The 18,405-nt window shown below is 44.2% G+C and overlaps 1 protein-coding gene across 3 annotated transcripts in view; it reads left to right on the plus strand.

The window, feature by feature from the left end:
• Nucleotides 1–18,405, plus strand: part of SENP5 (SUMO specific peptidase 5) — a 273,248-nt gene that overhangs the window by 34,340 nt on the left and 220,503 nt on the right. For all 3 annotated transcript variants that reach the window (XM_086944242.1, XM_086944241.1, XM_086944240.1), the window contains exon 2: nucleotides 6,494–8,037. In XM_086944242.1, coding sequence (XP_086800368.1) covers nucleotides 6,525–8,037 — 1,513 coding nt within the window. In that variant the 5' untranslated portion in view covers nucleotides 6,494–6,524. The remainder of the gene's footprint in view (nucleotides 1–6,493; nucleotides 8,038–18,405) is intronic.

The raw sequence follows: 18,405 nt of genomic DNA on the forward strand, positions 1-18,405 counted from the left end.
CGTGAGGTTGGTGGCCGCCTGGCTAGGGTTCGTTCTGCTGGTGGGAGGGTTCATGCTCAGGGAGGACGCGAGCTGGTCGGCTGTGATCTTGTTCCAGTTCCTGCGTGCAACCTGTTTCTGGTGGATCGTAGTCCTTGCGAAGCTGAAGTGGACGCAGCTGTGGTCCGTCCAGTGGAGTCCGGTGGCGTGGCTGAAGGCGATGTCCTTGCTGGATGCGAAGACTGGGTCGAGTGTGTGTCCGGCGTAGTGGGTGGGGGTTGTCACCAGTTGCTTGAGTCCCACTTCCATGTCCCCCTCAGGGGGTCTATAGGGTTAGGTGAGTTGTATATAATTTTCTTATATGTTAATGAGTGGTTACCATGGGGTCAATCAATAGTCTGTCTTCTAGTGGTAAATATTCTGTCAAGGTTTCCCCTTCCCCAATATGTTGGCGTAGGGCATGGCCCAATTGTAGGTATCTGCCAGTTCATATTAGATTTGTATATTTTCAAAAGTAAGCTGTGCATGACGCTCCAAATATCTCCCAAGCTTTTAATCCTCAACAATGACCAGTTTGTTAAATCCGGTCAAGTCCCCTACCTCTCATAACTGGTTGCTGTCCCATAGTGGAGTCCTCCCCATCAACTACCCCTCCCATCCTAGGTGTTTGGAAGTTTCACACCAGACGCGCACTGTTGTCTACGTGTATGGTGGGAGCTGCCTTTCCTTACTTCTACGGTATAGTGCTGCTGGATAGCCCCTTTATCCCATAGCTCAGTGATCTCCTCAAACGGCCAGGTCATTGCGATTTGTGAATGCCCAGTCGTTCACTATCAATTGCAAGGCCCAGTAGTATTTTCGGATGTCTGGAACAGCGAGCCCTCCCTCGTATATTCCTCTTTATAGCATACAAAGTGCTATTCTTGAGCAGCCTCTGTGTCATAGGAATTTTCACAACTCGCTATCGATACCCTTGAACACTGTCTTTGGTATTTTGTATGGGGTATTTTGTAAAATATAGAGTAGTCTGGGTAGGAACATCATTTTAAAGATCACCGCCCTGCCCATCCGTGACATTGGTAGTTTTCTTCATCATTCCACATCACTCTTTAATCTCTGTATCTGAGGATATAGATTTCCTGTAAGGAAGTCTTCCTCTTTCGTGGATATTCTTATGCCTAGGTATGTCCCTTATTTGAAAAGCGCAAACAATTCCCAAAGGTGTCAAGGTGCTGGGGGCCGTCTGGAAAATGTAAGCGAGCTATTGCCCAGAGTCACATGGTGCTGGGCTGATATGCCACAGGGGATCGAACCGCGAGCCCCTGGATTCCTGAGTCATTTGCCCTGGCTGCTGCGTCACACCTCTTCCACAGGTATGTAAAAGTATGTTTGACTACTAATGGTGTCATGCCAATCCGTCTCTGAGGGATGTTGTCCATTAAGGGAAAGATCAGGGACTTATTGCAGTTTATCATGTATCTGAAATAGCTACTGAACAACTGGAATATATGAAGCACCCTGTGTACTGACCTATATGGCTTAGCCAGATACAGGAGCACATCATCCGCAGATAGGGATATTCTGTTCCCCGAGTCGCCTCCTCCCCGTATGCTTGATATTATTGGATCATTACAGACCCAGGCTGCCAGGGGTTCCAGTCCCAGTTCGAAGATCATAGGTGATAGCGGACAGCCTTGCTCCCTTTCTAAGTGAAAAAGAGCAGGATATTTTGCCATTAACCCTTATCCTGTCCTGTGGGTCTTGATATAGAAGCTTTACCCACGCACGGAACTTGGGTCCAAAGCCCAAACATGTACTGCCATTTAATACTGTTGAATGCCATTTGCGCATCCAAGGAAAGGAGCACTGCATCTTTAGTGTATTCCTTTTTTGTCTAGTGTAGCCCCCATACAATCTTCTTAGATTGAGTCTTGTGTCTCTATGCAGCATGAAACCTGATTGGTACGGGTGGACCAGTGCAGAAATGACAGTCTGCAGTTTGGTCGCCAGGGCTTTAGCAAGCACTTTTGCCTCCGTATTTAACAGCGATATTGGTCTATAGGACCCACAATCAGTAGGGGAGTTTACCTTTCTTAGCTACCGCTACTATCATGGCTGTTCATAGGTCCAAGGGCAATTCCCCTCTCTCCCTAAAAACCTTATACATATTTAAAAGATGGGGTGCAATTTTACTTGCTACACTCTTCCACAGTTCCACTGATATGCATGCCACTGGGGCCTGCCGTCTTCCCTGATTGTAGATCAATGAGAGCGATTTGTTCTCTTTCACCGTGCAGTCTTGGTCTAGTGTCTCTCTATCTTCTTCGGATAGTGTAGGAAGGTGAACTTCTCGCAGTAATTCTGCACAGTCCGCTGCTGTGAAGGAAGTGACCCGAATAGAGTCACGGGGGTCACTCGCGACCACCTCTCTGCCTTCCAAGAAATGAAGAGTGAGTGAGCCAGTAGAAAGTACAAACCAAGTTATTTATTAGTATTGTGCTGCAGCGGAGCCCAGTCTGACCAGCCTCATGAGATAGCTGCAGAGGGACTGACTTCAGAACACTTGGTAAAACCTAATATGCATTTCCAACACCCTAAAACCATGCCTACTCTGGAATTGTCCAGCTCTGGCACGGCCAATCAAAAGAGGCACAGAGAGATGAGCTACTAACTACAGAATGGGTACATCTTATCACATTCTCCCGGTTGTCTTGTTTAAGCTCAACACTCTCTACTGTGGGAGCAGGGCAATGAGAGAGAAAAGGCATGCTATGACAGAATAAACTATTCATTAGTATATCAGGATTCAACCTTGAATACGATTAGAAGAAATAACTCTAAACTGCCTTATTTTGCTGAGGCAAACAGTAAATGAGACAAGCTTACTTTCGATCATGATACAAAATGGCGGCTAAAGACAAAATGGTGACGCAAATGGCAACTTAGCTCGCACAATGCAAGAAAGAGGCGGCTAGATGCAATTGCAGTCCAACAGCTGTGCTCTTCGAAGAGGGGGTATAGAGTGTTTTCATAATACTGTGCGAATGCCTCCGCTATATCCTCACCCAAATTATGTACTTTCCCCCAAAGTATGTATTTCCAAGACCCAGCTTCTTCACGGTCTCTTTTCTAGACAAGCCATCATATTATTCACTTTATCGCCAATATCCTTTAGTTTCCTCTGGGTTGCTAGTGCTTGTGCTCTTACCTTTCGCTCCCTCAGGTTTCAAAATTCCTGCTGCTTGCGCCAAAGCCGATGCTTTATAGACTCATCTGATTCCCTCTCTTCCCAAGTCTCTTTCCAGTTGACTTCTCTTTCTTTTGAGCTCCTCGATCTCTCTAGTTTGTATTTTCTTTTCAATGCTCATTTGTGCCTGGACGTATCCCTTAATCACTGTATCATACGCCTCACGGAAGCTGCAGACCGCTTCTACTGACCCCTCATTCTCTTGGAAGTATTGTGTTGTACGTGCCTGTAGTTTTGCTCAAATTGTGTTTTTGAAGTGCTATGGATCCAATCTCAGGGGCAGAACGCTACTTCTTACTGGTCCTTGTATCTGTACCTCTACTGGGCAATAGTCCGAGATACCTCAAGCCTTCTGGGATGTGCCCCTAAATTGTCCCACCTGCATCTTAAATGAAAAAAGGTAATCTATCCGGAAATGACTTGGGTATGGTTGAGGTGTACTTATATTGTTGGATTGTGTGTTCCCACAGGCCCATCATCCCCATTGCTGCTGTAAATCCCTCCAGGGGCTCCCTTCTGCCTGTCCCAACTGCCCCTAATAAACTGTCTATCTGCGGGTTCGTGACTGAGTTCATATCTCCTCCCAGGATAGGCGTGCCCCGGGGCATTTCGAGTAGTGTATCTCCTAGTGCTGGAAGGGTATCCGTATGTAACTTTGGGGGAGCGTAAACGGAGCATAGATTTATTGTATTATCCTCCCATGTGCCAGTCAGTGCTACATACCTGCCCAAGTTGTCACACCAACACCTGCCAGAATAAATGGGACAGATGTCTTTACTAATATCCCCACTCCTGGAGAACCAGATTTATACCCCGCATGTGCTTGAAGGTTGTATCCCCACCTATCAAGAGCTTTGCAGTGGTTACTCCTCAGAAGGGTCTCATGGAGCAGTACCATATCCGGGGCATGTCACTGAGGTATTGTAGTACCAAGGAACGTTTTATCTTGCTGCCTAGTCTATTGATGATCCATGTCAAAAGTTTCAGTTCCATAGTGAGGTAAGTGTCCTGATGTTATGGCTCGGATCGTTCCCTTCATATGTTCTGCACACCTACTAACTTGCCTGTTTTAAGTGTTTTCAACAACTCTTCTCTAATCTATTCCCATACTGTGAAATGTTGGCAATTTACTCCTGTCAATGGCAGACGTAAACCTTCTTCCAGAGTTGGGGAAAAAAGTGGTTGGAGGGAAATTGAACTTGCAAATACTCAGATTTTCGCATGAGCAACTCTGCACATTTGCTCATCCTAAAATGCAGTTCACGAATATTTTCTAGGAGTACTATTTCTTGTCTTACTTCTGTAAATTCTTTGGAATTCACAAAAGCTGTATAGCTGCACTTAATGCAAGGACATAATCCATGGGTGCACTTTAAGACTTTCTTTAACCTCATGCGCGCTAGCGGAATTCCGCTTGCGCGCTGAGAATTCGAAAATCGCACTTTGCGTGACCAGCTGGGCTCGGCATCAGCGTGCGAGCGGGCTACGCGATGACGAGCCCAGCTCGTCATCAGCTCCGAAGGGGTTAATAATTGGGGCCCTAATTTGGTCTGGCCTTGATCATGACCTTTTACTTTTATTAAAATGAGGTCTCTCTCTCTATTGGCTAGCTTCACTGTGAGTGACTGCATTGAGCTCTTTCACAAGGAGCATATCGGCACACAAGGTAGTTTTGTTTAGTGCCAGTAACTACTGTGGCAGTGTGTGCCTTTCTAGACCGAAAACTATTTTGCTTTTGCCAATGTTTGTTATAATGGTGAGGGCCCGGCAGCTCCCACACCAATAAGGTTTTACAAAAACCATGCCAAACAATTCACACATTAACCAAACTAAAATGCTGACCACCAATTTCATACCTACTGGCTTTGCCAATGCGTGTTTTTTCACCCCCCCCTAATCTTATTGTAACTTGTTACACTGATTTTCCATTTTTGGGAAATGCTAGCATGCATCAACACATGTTACTAAATGATGCTGCAAAGAAATGGTAGCTAAAAGTTTTACAGTAAACATTTTTTTTTCCTGCTTTCATTTTTCTATGAACATTCTTATTTTAGAAGCAAAGAATTATAAATCTTGCTTTCAAGCTTTTGCAGATATTTGCATCAAATCAGAGAGCATTCTGGGAGCACTATACATAGCCTCCTATTGCTAAACTTTGATAACGTGTGTACACTTTTAAATTGGAACCACAGTCGGTCAATAAAGGCTTTCAATTCACTAACCATAAATGAGTTTGAACAGCATTAACATATTGACAAGAATATAACATTAACTGCAGACAGTGCCCATCCCAGATTCATAATGTGGTACTGCTAACTGGCATCCAAATGGTTTGTGCTGTAGAGGGTTGGGCCTACTTGTTCCAAGGACAAAATTCACATGAAAACTTGTTGCCCTTGACCCCAAACAATATGTTCTGGGCGCCGGGCTATAAGAATTCCACATCCCTGATTCTCATTTTCAAACCTTTATACATTATGGTTTGGGATTATTCCTTTTTCTCCTTGGCTTATGATGTCTTTTATTTTTTTATATATAGGATAATGTACAGATTTGAGAGAGGCCCAGGCCTGCGTGCCAGCCAGGGGGGCGTAACGTTTTGGTTTGTTCCCCTGAAATGGAGGTTTATCATCAATCTACTTAAACTTGCCTTTCAAATAAATGTCATCAATGTATTCAAGGGTTAAAGACTTTTTATAGAAAAAAACGTTTGAAATGGTTTTAAACTGCCTACCTACACTATTCACTTTAGTACTACAGTAAAGCTAAATTAATAATTTTATTTTTGTCCCTGCAAAAAGTCATTTAGAACTTTTTTGTAAAACCATACGAAGCAGCTGCCAATTCATTTGTCTTATCAGAACACTTTGTACCCCGTGTATGCCATTATAAAATTCACTCTCAAAACATCATCTTCATAAGTTGCATTAATAAAAAGTTTAAAAGTTTAAGAAGAAAATAGGACTAGCTTAGAGCTTCACTTCTCTACTGGAGTTGGTTTGTCTGCCTTAGATTTAAGGCACATCAGTGTAGTGTTTAAGTCCATCTGCGATCCTCTTATCTGCCCACCACCCATTCCTCCTCCAAAATCCCTTTGCCCCAAACATGCAAGTAAACTCTTATTAAGACCTGTTTTTTTTTTAAAGCATGCACTTTGAATGTATGGTTTACTATGTATTTCTGCAAGTTTAATAGAATCCCGTTAACACCATTTATGTTGCAATTTATATCTATTTTTAAAACGACCATTGTTTTTACTTTTAGCTGTCCCTCCGGACCAGAATGTGGCAGAAAAATGAAAGCACATAGAAGAACATTTCATCGGAAAAGTAGATTCCCTTTGGTGTGTAAAAAATGGACGACCAGCTTTGGCATACTGAGGAAACTTTGTTTTCCACGGTGGCGCTCTTTGAAACTTAATAAAAGGAAATATACTGCTAACGGTGCAGCCTGTATTCGCCGGATCCAACGTCCTTTGAGCAGACAACATAAGGTGCACTTACTACACAGAAAACGGGCCAGTGCAACAGGGTTGCATCTAAAGAACAAAATTATTGCAAGTTACATTTCTTCTCATAGAAAACTACTAAGAAGTTCTTTGAAAGAAGTTGAACAAAATGTGTTCTTAAAGGATGAAACACTGGACCAGTATTTAGCACCTATTAATAAAGGGGGATGTTCTCCTTTCAATGGCATTAATTCTGAAAATAAATTGGGCAAAGAGACCAATCGAGATACGTCACCCATTAACAGTCAAGCTGATATCATTAGCAGTCTGACTTCTCCTAACCTACCAATAAGGAGAATACCTGAATCTCAGGAGTGGGTGGAAAGCGATCCTAAAATTCTGACAGTCTTAAATGGAAATAAGAAAAGCAGTCGAGCAGTAGGGCAATACCGTGCTGTAAACCTGCATACTTGTAAAAGCGGATCAAAAAAATTCCAGTGTTCTAAAAAGAGGTCATTTTTTTTTATGATGTATAGAAAACTTTCTATGATTAAGTTTCGGTGTAGAATCAAGCCCCATTTTAGAGCAAGAAACAAAACTGTTAAAGTGAGAAAATCTAACCGGAGCTTCTTTCAAAAAGTCTTCAGTGGCTTTGGAGAAAAGTTCAAAGCACGCCTGGAACCGGAAGTGTGTAATTTGTTTGCTTGTTTGACAGTTGAAAATAATCCCATTGTTCAGAACCTACATAAGTCACCAGATATGAACAGTAACAAGTCAAGACTTTGTGAAACTAAGGAATGCATCCCTGATGGGTATTCAAGAACACAGTCTGTAAAATTGCAGTGCAATGAGAGACATCCTGAGGAGACTGAACTGCAAAGGCAAGATGCACAGGATAACCGGCACTCACAAATCACAACCTCTGGGTGGGAATACACAGAGTCCATAGCTACAGAAGAAGTGGATGTTGCTCCTGTGGTGAACAACTGCCTTTCTGATATTTTTGTCCTAGTCACAGACAAAGACAATGAAACTGTGGCGTCTAAGGGAGACCCCAATACACCTGTGCATGTTTCTGGTGAACAATCTGCACTTGAGGAGCTTGTGGGGCGCTTGGACAATTCTTGCCAAATGGAAGTTGAGGACTGTACAGACACTGATGTTTTCAGTACAAAGTTACCTTTCAAAGATCACCTTTACTGTAAGAGGCCACACGAAGAACCTTTGTCAGACAATGTGTCTGTTGCATCAGAAAAACAAGAGTCAGAAATTCAACCTGAAAAACAGGAGGGCGGAGTTAAAAATGGTCCGAAAATAACCTCCCTCGTTCCAGATCCGCAGCTTACATTGCAGATTTGTGGTATGATATTTTATACGGTCCTTGGGGGGGGGGGGGGGGGGAGGGGGGGGGGCATTAGGAGGCATGTCATGTAGCAGAGACACAACTTTTTCTGTCAAACTTAAATCAGGATGCATTCACAGTTCTGCAGAGTACTGCACTAGGAGCCCAGTCCCACAGGCATGGACAGGCCACCACCCGGTACTTATGGAACCAATGTTTAACTTTCCCCTGGGAAACCTACTCTGAGACCTAGCATAAGTGGGTCACCCAGTAATATTCAAGGAGGTATGGGCAATCTAGGCTGCCCTTGTCTCTGGGCAGCATTAACAAGGAGTTTGAATTCTGGGTTGTTACCGTTTCAGATGGAGTGTATGTCTCGCTGTAGGCATAATATATCTTTGGGAGGGTGGGGCTAGGTGTGGGCAAGGATTGAAAATTATAAAGAATCCTAGGGAGGACGTTCATTTTCATAACATTGATGCAGCCCATCGTGTGTGTGTGTGTGTGTGTGTGTGTACATGTACACACACACTCTGGCCAGTTAGCCTGCGTCCAGGGAGACAACGTGAGGCTTAGGTTAAGACCCAGGTATCTAATTACACAGGGGGCCTATTGAAATGGGGCTAGCATTTGGAGGGCGGGGTGTTCCAGACGAGGTATGATGAGATTTAAGGTGTATGACTTGGTTGTGTTGACTTTAAAGCACAACACTCCTTCAAAGTCTGAGAGGTAGCTGACGACTGGTGGCAAGGAGGATGCGCTTGCTGGGAGTGTGCAATAGGTCTTCAGCAAAGAGACTTATTTTGTGGGCTCGGCCTCCAAAGGGTATGCCCTGCACAGTTACCGTATGCCAGATAGTGCTAGCTAAGGGTTCGACTCTCAGAGCAGACAGCAGGGGTGATAATGGGCGCCCTGAGAAAGAATATTGTGATTTGTTTGTGTCCATTAAGTGGATGGAGGTTGTTGGGCTACATATGATGCCATGATCTTGGTGATCATGCTTTGCTCTGGACCAATCTTGCTCAGTACCGCCCTGAGAAAGGCTCAGTTCACCCTGTTAAAGGCCTTCTCCGCGTTGAGCGAGAGAAGGCAGTCTTGGATATTGTGGCAGTAGGATTTTTTGACGAGGTACTAAATGGATGTTATCCGCTTACTGCCTACTGCAAATCTAACCAACCTGGTCAGGATTTATAAGGCTGGGGAGGTACCTACCGTTCTAGCATGTTGGCCAGGATCTTTGTAAGCATTTGGCCATCAGTGTTCAGTAGGACTATAGGGCGGTAGGAGGAACACAGCGACGGTCTTTCCATGGCTTGGGAATGAGGGTGATCTCTGCAGCATCCATGGTAGGCGTGAGGTCTGTCATAAGTAAGAGTTGAAAGTGACATAGGACGATCCTTTAGGCCAGAGAGGAATATTTTGTAGTAGTTGACGGGAAGTCAGTCTGAACCTGGCATCTTTCTAGCTGGAAGCTCCAGGGGGGCTCGGTGAAGTTCCGCAAGTGTAACTGGGTCAACTGGATCCCAGTCCTGTAAGTAAGTGTTTATCATGTAATGGGCGGTGTCGTCTCGTGGGTGTAGGGCCTGGTAGTAGTCGTGAAACACTTGTTGCTTAGCCCTTTTAGTGGTCAGCCTGGTCGAGACCCCTGCCTGAATTTTAGCGGCATGAGTTTTAGCTTATTGATGGTGTAATTTACGGTCTAGTAAAGAGTCCTCCTTATGCCCTGTCTCACTCATAGTACTTATGCTGTAGGGCCAGAAGAGATCATTCAGCTTGGTTAGTCCTATGAGCTCTCAACTGTACTCGCAGGCTTGCGAGTAATCTGTTCTGGAGTCTGGTGAGGGTAATTTGGTCAAGCCTTTCTAGGTCTTTAATCTTTCGCTAGACCCATCTCCACCAACCTGGCCTCCCTTGCTGTGGCAATGGTCGAGACCACCCCTTAATAGTAGCTTGAACGTGTCCCAAGGCATATGAGGTGCTCTTGTCTGGGAAGGCATTGAAGTCCAAATCCCTTTTTGGATCTCTGCTGTGTCTACTTGGTCCTTAATGAGGTGCGGGGGGTATTCACCACATCGGACCCCTACGGGGAGGGGGGGGGGGGGGGCGCTTGATCTACTGGACCATTCCAGCTCCACATGTGCATGATCTGAGATGGTTGCGATGTCAAGATCATGGAGTGCCTAAGAAAATACATAATGCGAGAGTAGGAGGTGTGGATGTGGAAGTAAAGCGAGTAATCTTGCAGCTCCAAGTGTACACTAGCCCCAGATCCGCTATGTGCTGCTTGAGTTGAGCAGGCATTTTCCAGTACCTGGATGTGATGTGTTGCTGTGCTTCGTTCCAGCTCCAGGTCCCATACCAGATTGAAGTCTGCTCCCACTTAGCAGCACCCACCACATCCACCAGTGGGTTACGAAGGATGCCCTATATGTAGATGTCCTGCACTTGGTTGGGGCTTAAATGATTAGCAAAATGAGAGGGTGTACCTCACTTAAGATACTCCATTTTAGAAAGTGTCCTTCCTTATCTTTGACAGACTTTATGGTTACATTTTAATGACTAAGAACAAAGTCGGATGGTTGATGCAATCTATGTACGAAACTTGATCGTGTTTTTCGTTTTCAACATTTATGTACGAAACTTGATCGTGGTTTTTTTCCCCTCAACATGTTGCTAGCCAAAGAGCATCTGGATTGACAACGAGAGCTTACAGTTGTAAACTGCATGTATAAAAGCTGATTTGCCATGGAAAACGTTTTTATTTAACTTGTGAAACTTGTATTTAGCAAGGCTCTTGGCTTCTGAGAATTGGGGGGGTAAGGGGGCCTTTTCAATACTTTCCTGGAACAAATACCTATTTTGTGCATGCTGAGTTACCCTTAAAAAGGTTTGTGAATAAGCTGTATTTTGGATGTTGACTCGATAACCTGTCGCCTTATAAATGATATGAAGATTTGGTGTGCAAACATTTGAAAGCTAGGCATATAGTTCAATGGGTTTCATGGGTAAAATATTTTTGAAAAATAGATGAACAGTTTTTAGGGCTGGGCTTTAATCGCCCAAGTAAAAGACTAGTATAGCTAACCTATACCAGTAAAAAAAAGCCTCGGTTTAAAAAAAAAATATCTTAGAAAAATGTTGTCTGCTGCTTGAGGTTAGTTGGGGGGGACAGTATACCGTCACAATGCAGTCATGTTCCCCAAATTGATGTTACCTAAACAATGGTCTGGATAGTTATGATTTATAACTAGGCATTTCAGCTCTCCTTTCCCTAGTGGGCTTTGGTCTTAGCGTTCCAGCTATCACTTTGGGATATTGTTTGGATTTCTTCTGCTTATAAAAATAGAAAAAAATTAGCTTTTCTGTCATTCCTTTAGATGTTCTCACTACTTTTATGTAAAAGTGGCAAAGGGTAAATTGGTGTGTAAAATGTTTTACCATTGCAGAACAGTTTAGAATGAGTTACCACAGTGGAAGTCGGAGAAACATTACATATCTGTTAACTTTTATAAACTGGGTAACTTATCTTATAGCGATGGATTGATCAGGTTTCCTTTTACATTAAAACGTCAGTGCAGGGGGCCTCTGATCTTTGGGCCAGGTGGGCTTCTTTCAGTCAGGAAATTTTAGAGCCGTTGCAGTTGCTGCAACTAGGTTTGTTCGGCAGGCACATGTTCCTTGACTACTTTCTTACGATCAGTAGTTTGTTCTAGGGCTCCAGCCTCCGTCCAAGATTTATAGGGCTCTGTAGCCTGCCACGAATGCTGGGAAGCATCTGGAATCTTTGCAAGTAGCAGTTCTTCTCGGTGCCCCTCGAGAGTGAAAGCCTGCATCCCACACCATATAACACTCCCCGAAGGAGACTTTATCATCAACCATAAATCAAGATTGAGCAAATATACCTTTTTGTCTGTAGAACAGGATAGCTATTCCAAAGCAGTCTAAATGCTCAACGTTGCTGCAGCGAACAGGTGCTTTTTTGTTTAACATTTCTACGTATAGTTGAACATTAGCATCTAGAGAACAGAACCGTTATAGAACAGGAGTGTTGAATTACTATCACCCTACAGTCAGGACATTGTGTTTGGGGTCCGGGCAACACTTTTCATTCTTACTTAGTCCTATGGACAAGGCAGTCCAACCCTCTGAAGCACAACCCCTTTGGCTTCCACAAATATATTAAAAAAGAAATTAAGAAAGAAACAAATGATGGCAGTGGTTCACAACAGCCAGCACCTCTGTACTAGTTTGCAACAAAGTTATAAAACGGACAAGATGTTCTACAGCATGCTCAATGTCTAACACTGTGCCATCCAGAATGCTAATCTATATAAAGGAAACCCTCCATATATATGAGACAATATAATATGTTGGTTCACAGAGCGCAACACAATGAAATTTCACAACTGACTCTACAAAGTCAGAATTCAGTTTAGTAACAATAGCACAAAACCAATAGTATAAATAAGAAGTTTATTCTGATCGCATATCTTCAACACTGTTGACACGTAGAAACAAACAAAAGAACAGCCGACACGTGTTTAGTCTTGAGACAACTTTTTCAAGGCTAAAAAAACTACGTTTTGTAACGGTTGCGATTTGGTCAGGCTTCTAGTTACTTCTCAGGATAGCACACAGGGCATAGATAAGGTTGTCCAGACTGCTGTGTTTCTAGTAGATGAGCAAACTGGACTTCAACTCAAGAGAGTTAGTAGGCCCACGATGTGGAGAAAACGTCACAAAATCGGTGCCTCACATGAAAATGTTCCACGATGTATGTTGGAAAACAGAAATCGACCAAAAAGGAGCTAGTAAGAGCAAAATGTAGAAGAAAATTCACCAAGTATATGCCTCACATGATAATGGTTCACCATTTTGTTCCGGAAAAGGCAACTTACTCGGAAAGCCTCCATTTCGCTCTGCCAATACTAACATTTTAGAGCCGTCGCAGTTCCTGTGACTAGGTTTGTTCGGCAGGCACATGTTCATGGCTACTTTCTTGCGATCAGTATTTTGTTCTTGGGCTCCAGCCTCCATCCAAGATTTAGGTTTATTTGTGTAAGGTTAAGACTTATTTGTGCTTTATTAATGCAAAACCTTTATTAGGGTCAGCACTATAGGGAAATGCAGCGAGTTGAGAGTTCAGCTTGCATTTACTGACAATGGTTCCTGTACAAATGGGTGTATACATGTTTGCAAAATATAGCAATTAGAGGTTACTTATAGGGCTCACTGATATATTAAAACCATTAAACCAATATTGGTGGGTTTTTTTCTCTTTCAAAATAAAACGTACATTTAAAAAAAAATCAATTTGAAAAAAGCATGTTGCTAATCTTTGGCACACCTTTAGATATAATTTTTCTGATCCATCTTTTAGTGTAGTGTTTTATGCACACCATTTAAAAAAAAAATTGAATAAACATCAGTGAAAAATGATTTTGAGCAACATAAAAATAGGCTAGGGGTCCAGTTTTAAGCAAAACCACAAAACTGCCCCCACAGATTTGTACTTGCATTGTTACAGATTTGCCTTTCGGTAATTAACCAATGTTCACCAAAGTGTGCCTGAAAACTATATTCCTAGCAAACTTTTCTGACTTCTATTTGTGCACAGAAAATCTACATTGTCACACGTTCGAATCCCAGCGGGTCCTCTCAGCCTTTCAGACTTCTGCAGTCGAAAATGTGGGTACCTTTTGAGTTTGCTAACTATGAACAGTTATTTTGGCGCGAAGAGATCAGAGGATGAACCTGCACTTTAAAATCGGACATGCTCTTATGTTTGCTCATGCGAGAATCTGCTGAGCAATTGCAAATACATTTTTTTCGACATTACATATTTTTCCCCACAATGCAAACACGCATTTACAATGCAATAGGTCTCGGGATAATTAAGTTTGAGCTATTGGCATTGCTAAATATTGCAACTGCAACAAAAGTCTATAAATTGTAGGCCAAACAAATGTGTTTTTTTTTTTCTAGCAATGGTGGCATGCTGCGCTTTAGGTGAATATGTTTAATAGTAAAGTGCTGAGAAACGTGAGGCTAGAGGATCTCTAGTCTCATCCCTTCATTGGCACACACATAGTCGTCATTCCTTGATTCAAATAATGACTTTCATTCAATGTTCTTCGTTTTAGTCTTTTGTTTTATTTCAAAATCAAATTCATACTTGTGTAGTTATTGAGTCTTCAGAATCATTATCAGTAGTAAATAAATCAGGCACTGTATTTCAAACGTGTCCAATGCATTTCGGGCATTAGATGGCATGCCCTTCATCAGGGAAATCACACTCTCGCGGAAGGCTGAACTGAGATCTGAAGGCCGGGTAAATGGAGTGTTCCTGCTCCGGTATACGTCTCCACGAAACGCGTGGAGACGTATTACTACTGATAATGATTCTGAAGACTCAATAACTACACAAGTATGAATTTGATTTTGAAATAAAACAAAAGACTAAAACGAAGAACATTGAATGAAAGTCATTATTTGAATCAAGGAATGACGACTATGTGTGTGCCAATGAAGGGATGAGACTAGAGATCCTCTAGCCTCACGTTTCTCAATATTTCAGACGTCGTGGGGCCCTCGACGCCACCTAGCTGAGCACCACCAAAACTCCCACAAAATTAAGCAAAAGACTGTTTAATCAAATAACTCAAAAACAAGCTGTGCATCTATCCGATAACTGTTTCATAATAGTAAAGTGCGCCATACTATGATTAGTACAATAGTTAATTGTGGATGTGTTAACAAATGATGTGTGCACTGATGGCTGCTGGTGTGTGTGCCTGTAGAAATTGTGCACTGATGGCTGGTGGTGTGTATCCCTTGTGAAAGCGTGCACTGACGGCTGGTGCTGTGAGTGGCTGGTGAAAGCGTGCACGGACGGCTGGTAGTGTGTGTGTGCCTGGTGAAAGCGCGCACTGACGTCTGGTGGTGTTTGTGCCCGGTGAAAGGGTGCACTGACGGCTGGTGGTGTTTGTGCCTGGTGAAAGCGTGCACTGACAACAGGTGGTGTTTGTGTCTGCTGAAAGCATGCAGTGACGGATAGTGGTGTGTGCCTGGTGAAAGTGTGCACTGACGGCTGGAGGAGTGTGCCTGCTGAAAATGTGCACCGCCTACAGCACCACTCAACCCCCAACGCCTACAGCACCGCTCAACCCCCACCGCGTACATCACCACTCAACCCGCAATGCCTACAGCGCCACTCAATCCCCACCGCGTACAACACCACTCAACCCGCAACGCCTACAGCACCACTCAATCCCCACTGCCTACAACACCACTCAATCCCCACTGCGTACAGCACCACTCAATCCCCACTGCGTACAGCACCACTCCATCCCCACTGCGTACAGCACCACTCAATCCCCACTGCGCACAGCACCACTCAATCCCCACTGCGTACAGCACCACTCAATCCCCACTGCGTACAGCACCACTCAATCCCCACTGCGTACAGCACCACTCAATCCCCACTGCGTACAGCACCACTCAATCCCCACCGCGTACAGCACCACTCAATCCCCACCGCGTACAGCACCACTCAACCCTCTACGGCTACATCACCACTCAATCCCCACTGCGTACAGCACCACTCAGCCCGCAACGCCTACATCACCACTCAATCCCCACCGCGTACAGCACCACTCAATCCCCACCGCGTACAGCACCACTCAATCCCCACTGCGTACAGCACCACTCAATCCCCACTGCGTACAGCACCACTCAATCCCCACTGCGTACAGCACCACTCAATCCCCACCGCGTACAGCACCACTCAATCCCCACCGCGTACAGCACCACTCAACCCTCTACGGCTACATCACCACTCAATCCCCACTGCGTACAGCACCACTCAGCCCGCAACGCCTACATCACCACTCAGCCCGCAATGCCTATAGCGCCACTCAATCCCCACCGCGTACAACACCACTCAACCCGCAACGCCTACAGCACCACTCAACCCTCAACGCCTACAGCACCACTCAATCCCCAATATGTACAGCACCACTCCATCCCCACTATGTACAGCACCACTCCATCCCCACTATGTACAGCACCACTCCATCCCCACCGCGTACAGCACTACTCAATCCCCACCGCGTACAGCACCACTCAACCCTCTACGGCTACATCACCACTCAATCCCCACTGCGTACAGCACCACTCAGCCCGCAACGCCTACATCACCACTCAGCCCGCAACGCCTACATCACCACTCAATTCAATTCAAAGAATCTTTATTCGGTGATTAAAAACACTAAAAAACACCATAAAAGCACACACATATATACATAGTAAAAAATCATTAGACATTTCCAAGATCCTTTCTACAGAGTATTAACAAAGCATAAAATACAAACAGTGAAACAGTGTATGACACTTAAAAGGGATAAAATTAGAAGCATTTCATTATTCTCCCCTAGTAAGCCTTAAACGGATAGCTACCTTAATAAAATTCATGATACTACACAATGTTAAGGGGTCTGAAGCTTTCTGTAGAAATACTAGTGCCTCCCTAGCGTGAACCAATTTGTTTTTTTTTTTAAGAGGTTTACAAGAAATCTGCGCCTGGGCATTGAATAAAAGGGGCAGAGTAAAACAAAGTGAAGGGAGTCCTGCGGAGACCTGTTGTCGCAGCCGCAGGGCCCCTTCTCTTCAATTGTTGTAGCAAATCCTGCTGGTGATGCCAACATAAATGGGAGAAGGGTCAGTCTGAAACGGCACATCAAGAACCTATCCTGTGCGTTATACATGAGGTACAAGTATGGCTCCATACCCTCCACGCTCTTCACTAGGTTATGGGCCCTCACTGTCTTTTTACACCCTTCAGCCTCAGCTCTGCATAGGTTTTTCCGCTCTAGAAAATTTTTCCCTACTTGCAACTTATTCTGGGCTACAATTGTTACAGGGTTAGTAAAGAGGTTCCCAAAGCCTAGTTCCTCTAGGGTGTTCTTCACATAATGGAGCCAGGGAATGCGCATGCATTTGTCCCTCACTAAACAATCCGATAAAATTTCTCTACTGAGTGACGCATCAGGATTGACCCAGATTTTTAACCAGGCTACAATGGGCCTCAGTTTTACCAGGTCTTCTATATATGGCCTCCCTAACTCCCTGTGGGCAATCAATCCAGCAGTACTTTGGGGTACCCTCAGGATTGATTTCAAATATTTGTTTTCTTCCCGTTGGATTCTTGTGGTATTGACAAAGCCCCATACTTCTGCCCCATAAATTACTTTGGAGCATGATACAGAACTGTACAAGTTCATCACCTGTTCCGGGGACCATCTTCCTAGCCTCCTGCCATAGCTAGCTATTACCCCGTTAGATGCAATCATTTTACCACAACGCTCCTCCACCAAGGAATCAAACTGTAAGGCGCCATCAAATGTTACACCAAGATAGCGAAACGTTTTAACCTCTTCTACAATGTGACTCCCTATTGTGTAAGTGAATTTGGAGGTAGTTTTTTTCCCCGCCAGGAGCACATAGGATTTACCCAAATTAACATAGAGGTCCAGTGCACCCATGAACTTGACGAATCCATCGATCAAGATTTGTAAGCTCCTGGGTGTACGTGCAATCAGCACCGCGTCATCTGCGTAAAGCAGAACAGGAATATGACGCGGCCCGACCCTTGGGCAATCTGCCTTTAGACCTAACAAAAACTGCTCCAAATTATTAATGTAAAGGGAAAACAAAAAAGGGGCAAGAATGCAGCCTTGTCGGACTCCACTCATGCAGGGAAAAGAGTTAGTCAGTCCCCCTCCCTATTGAAACGGACCTTAGCCGTGGTGTCGCTGTGCAATTCCCTCAATATGTTAATTAGGCCACTCTCTATCCCCATACTAAACATCATGCCCCACAATTTCTCCCTATTGACGTGGTCAAATGCCGCTGCCAAATCCATGAAACCCATGTAAATGGATTCATCACTAGCCATGGTATATTTGGCAGTCAGCATATAAAGGTTCAGGCATTGGTCACTAGTGGACCGCCCTGTCCTAAATCCATATTGAGTGTCCAAGAAGATGTTATTTTCTTCGGTCCACTCGGACAGTCTGTTAAGAATTGCCCTTACCAAGAGTTTTGCTGACACATCAATCAGGGAAATCGGGCGGTAGCACTTGGGGTCGTCCCTGTTGCCCTTCTTAAAAATCGGCACAGTTACCGCTTTGGACCAGGACGGAGGCAGGCCACAGGAAATAGCAGTGTTGATGACCCTTGTCATTAGCGGGGCCCAAAGTTCAATGCTACTCAAAAACAGATCTGGGGGAATTCCGTCGGGCCCCGGGGCTTTATTTTTAGTCAGACCCTCTATCCCTGCAGTGATCTCCTTGATGGTGAATTCAACCGGTGGAGCCTGAGTTGGAA

The sequence above is a fragment of the Lissotriton vulgaris genome, chromosome 11 (assembly GCF_964263255.1).
Source record: "Lissotriton vulgaris chromosome 11, aLisVul1.2, whole genome shotgun sequence".
Taxonomy (NCBI): domain Eukaryota; kingdom Metazoa; phylum Chordata; class Amphibia; order Caudata; family Salamandridae; genus Lissotriton; species Lissotriton vulgaris.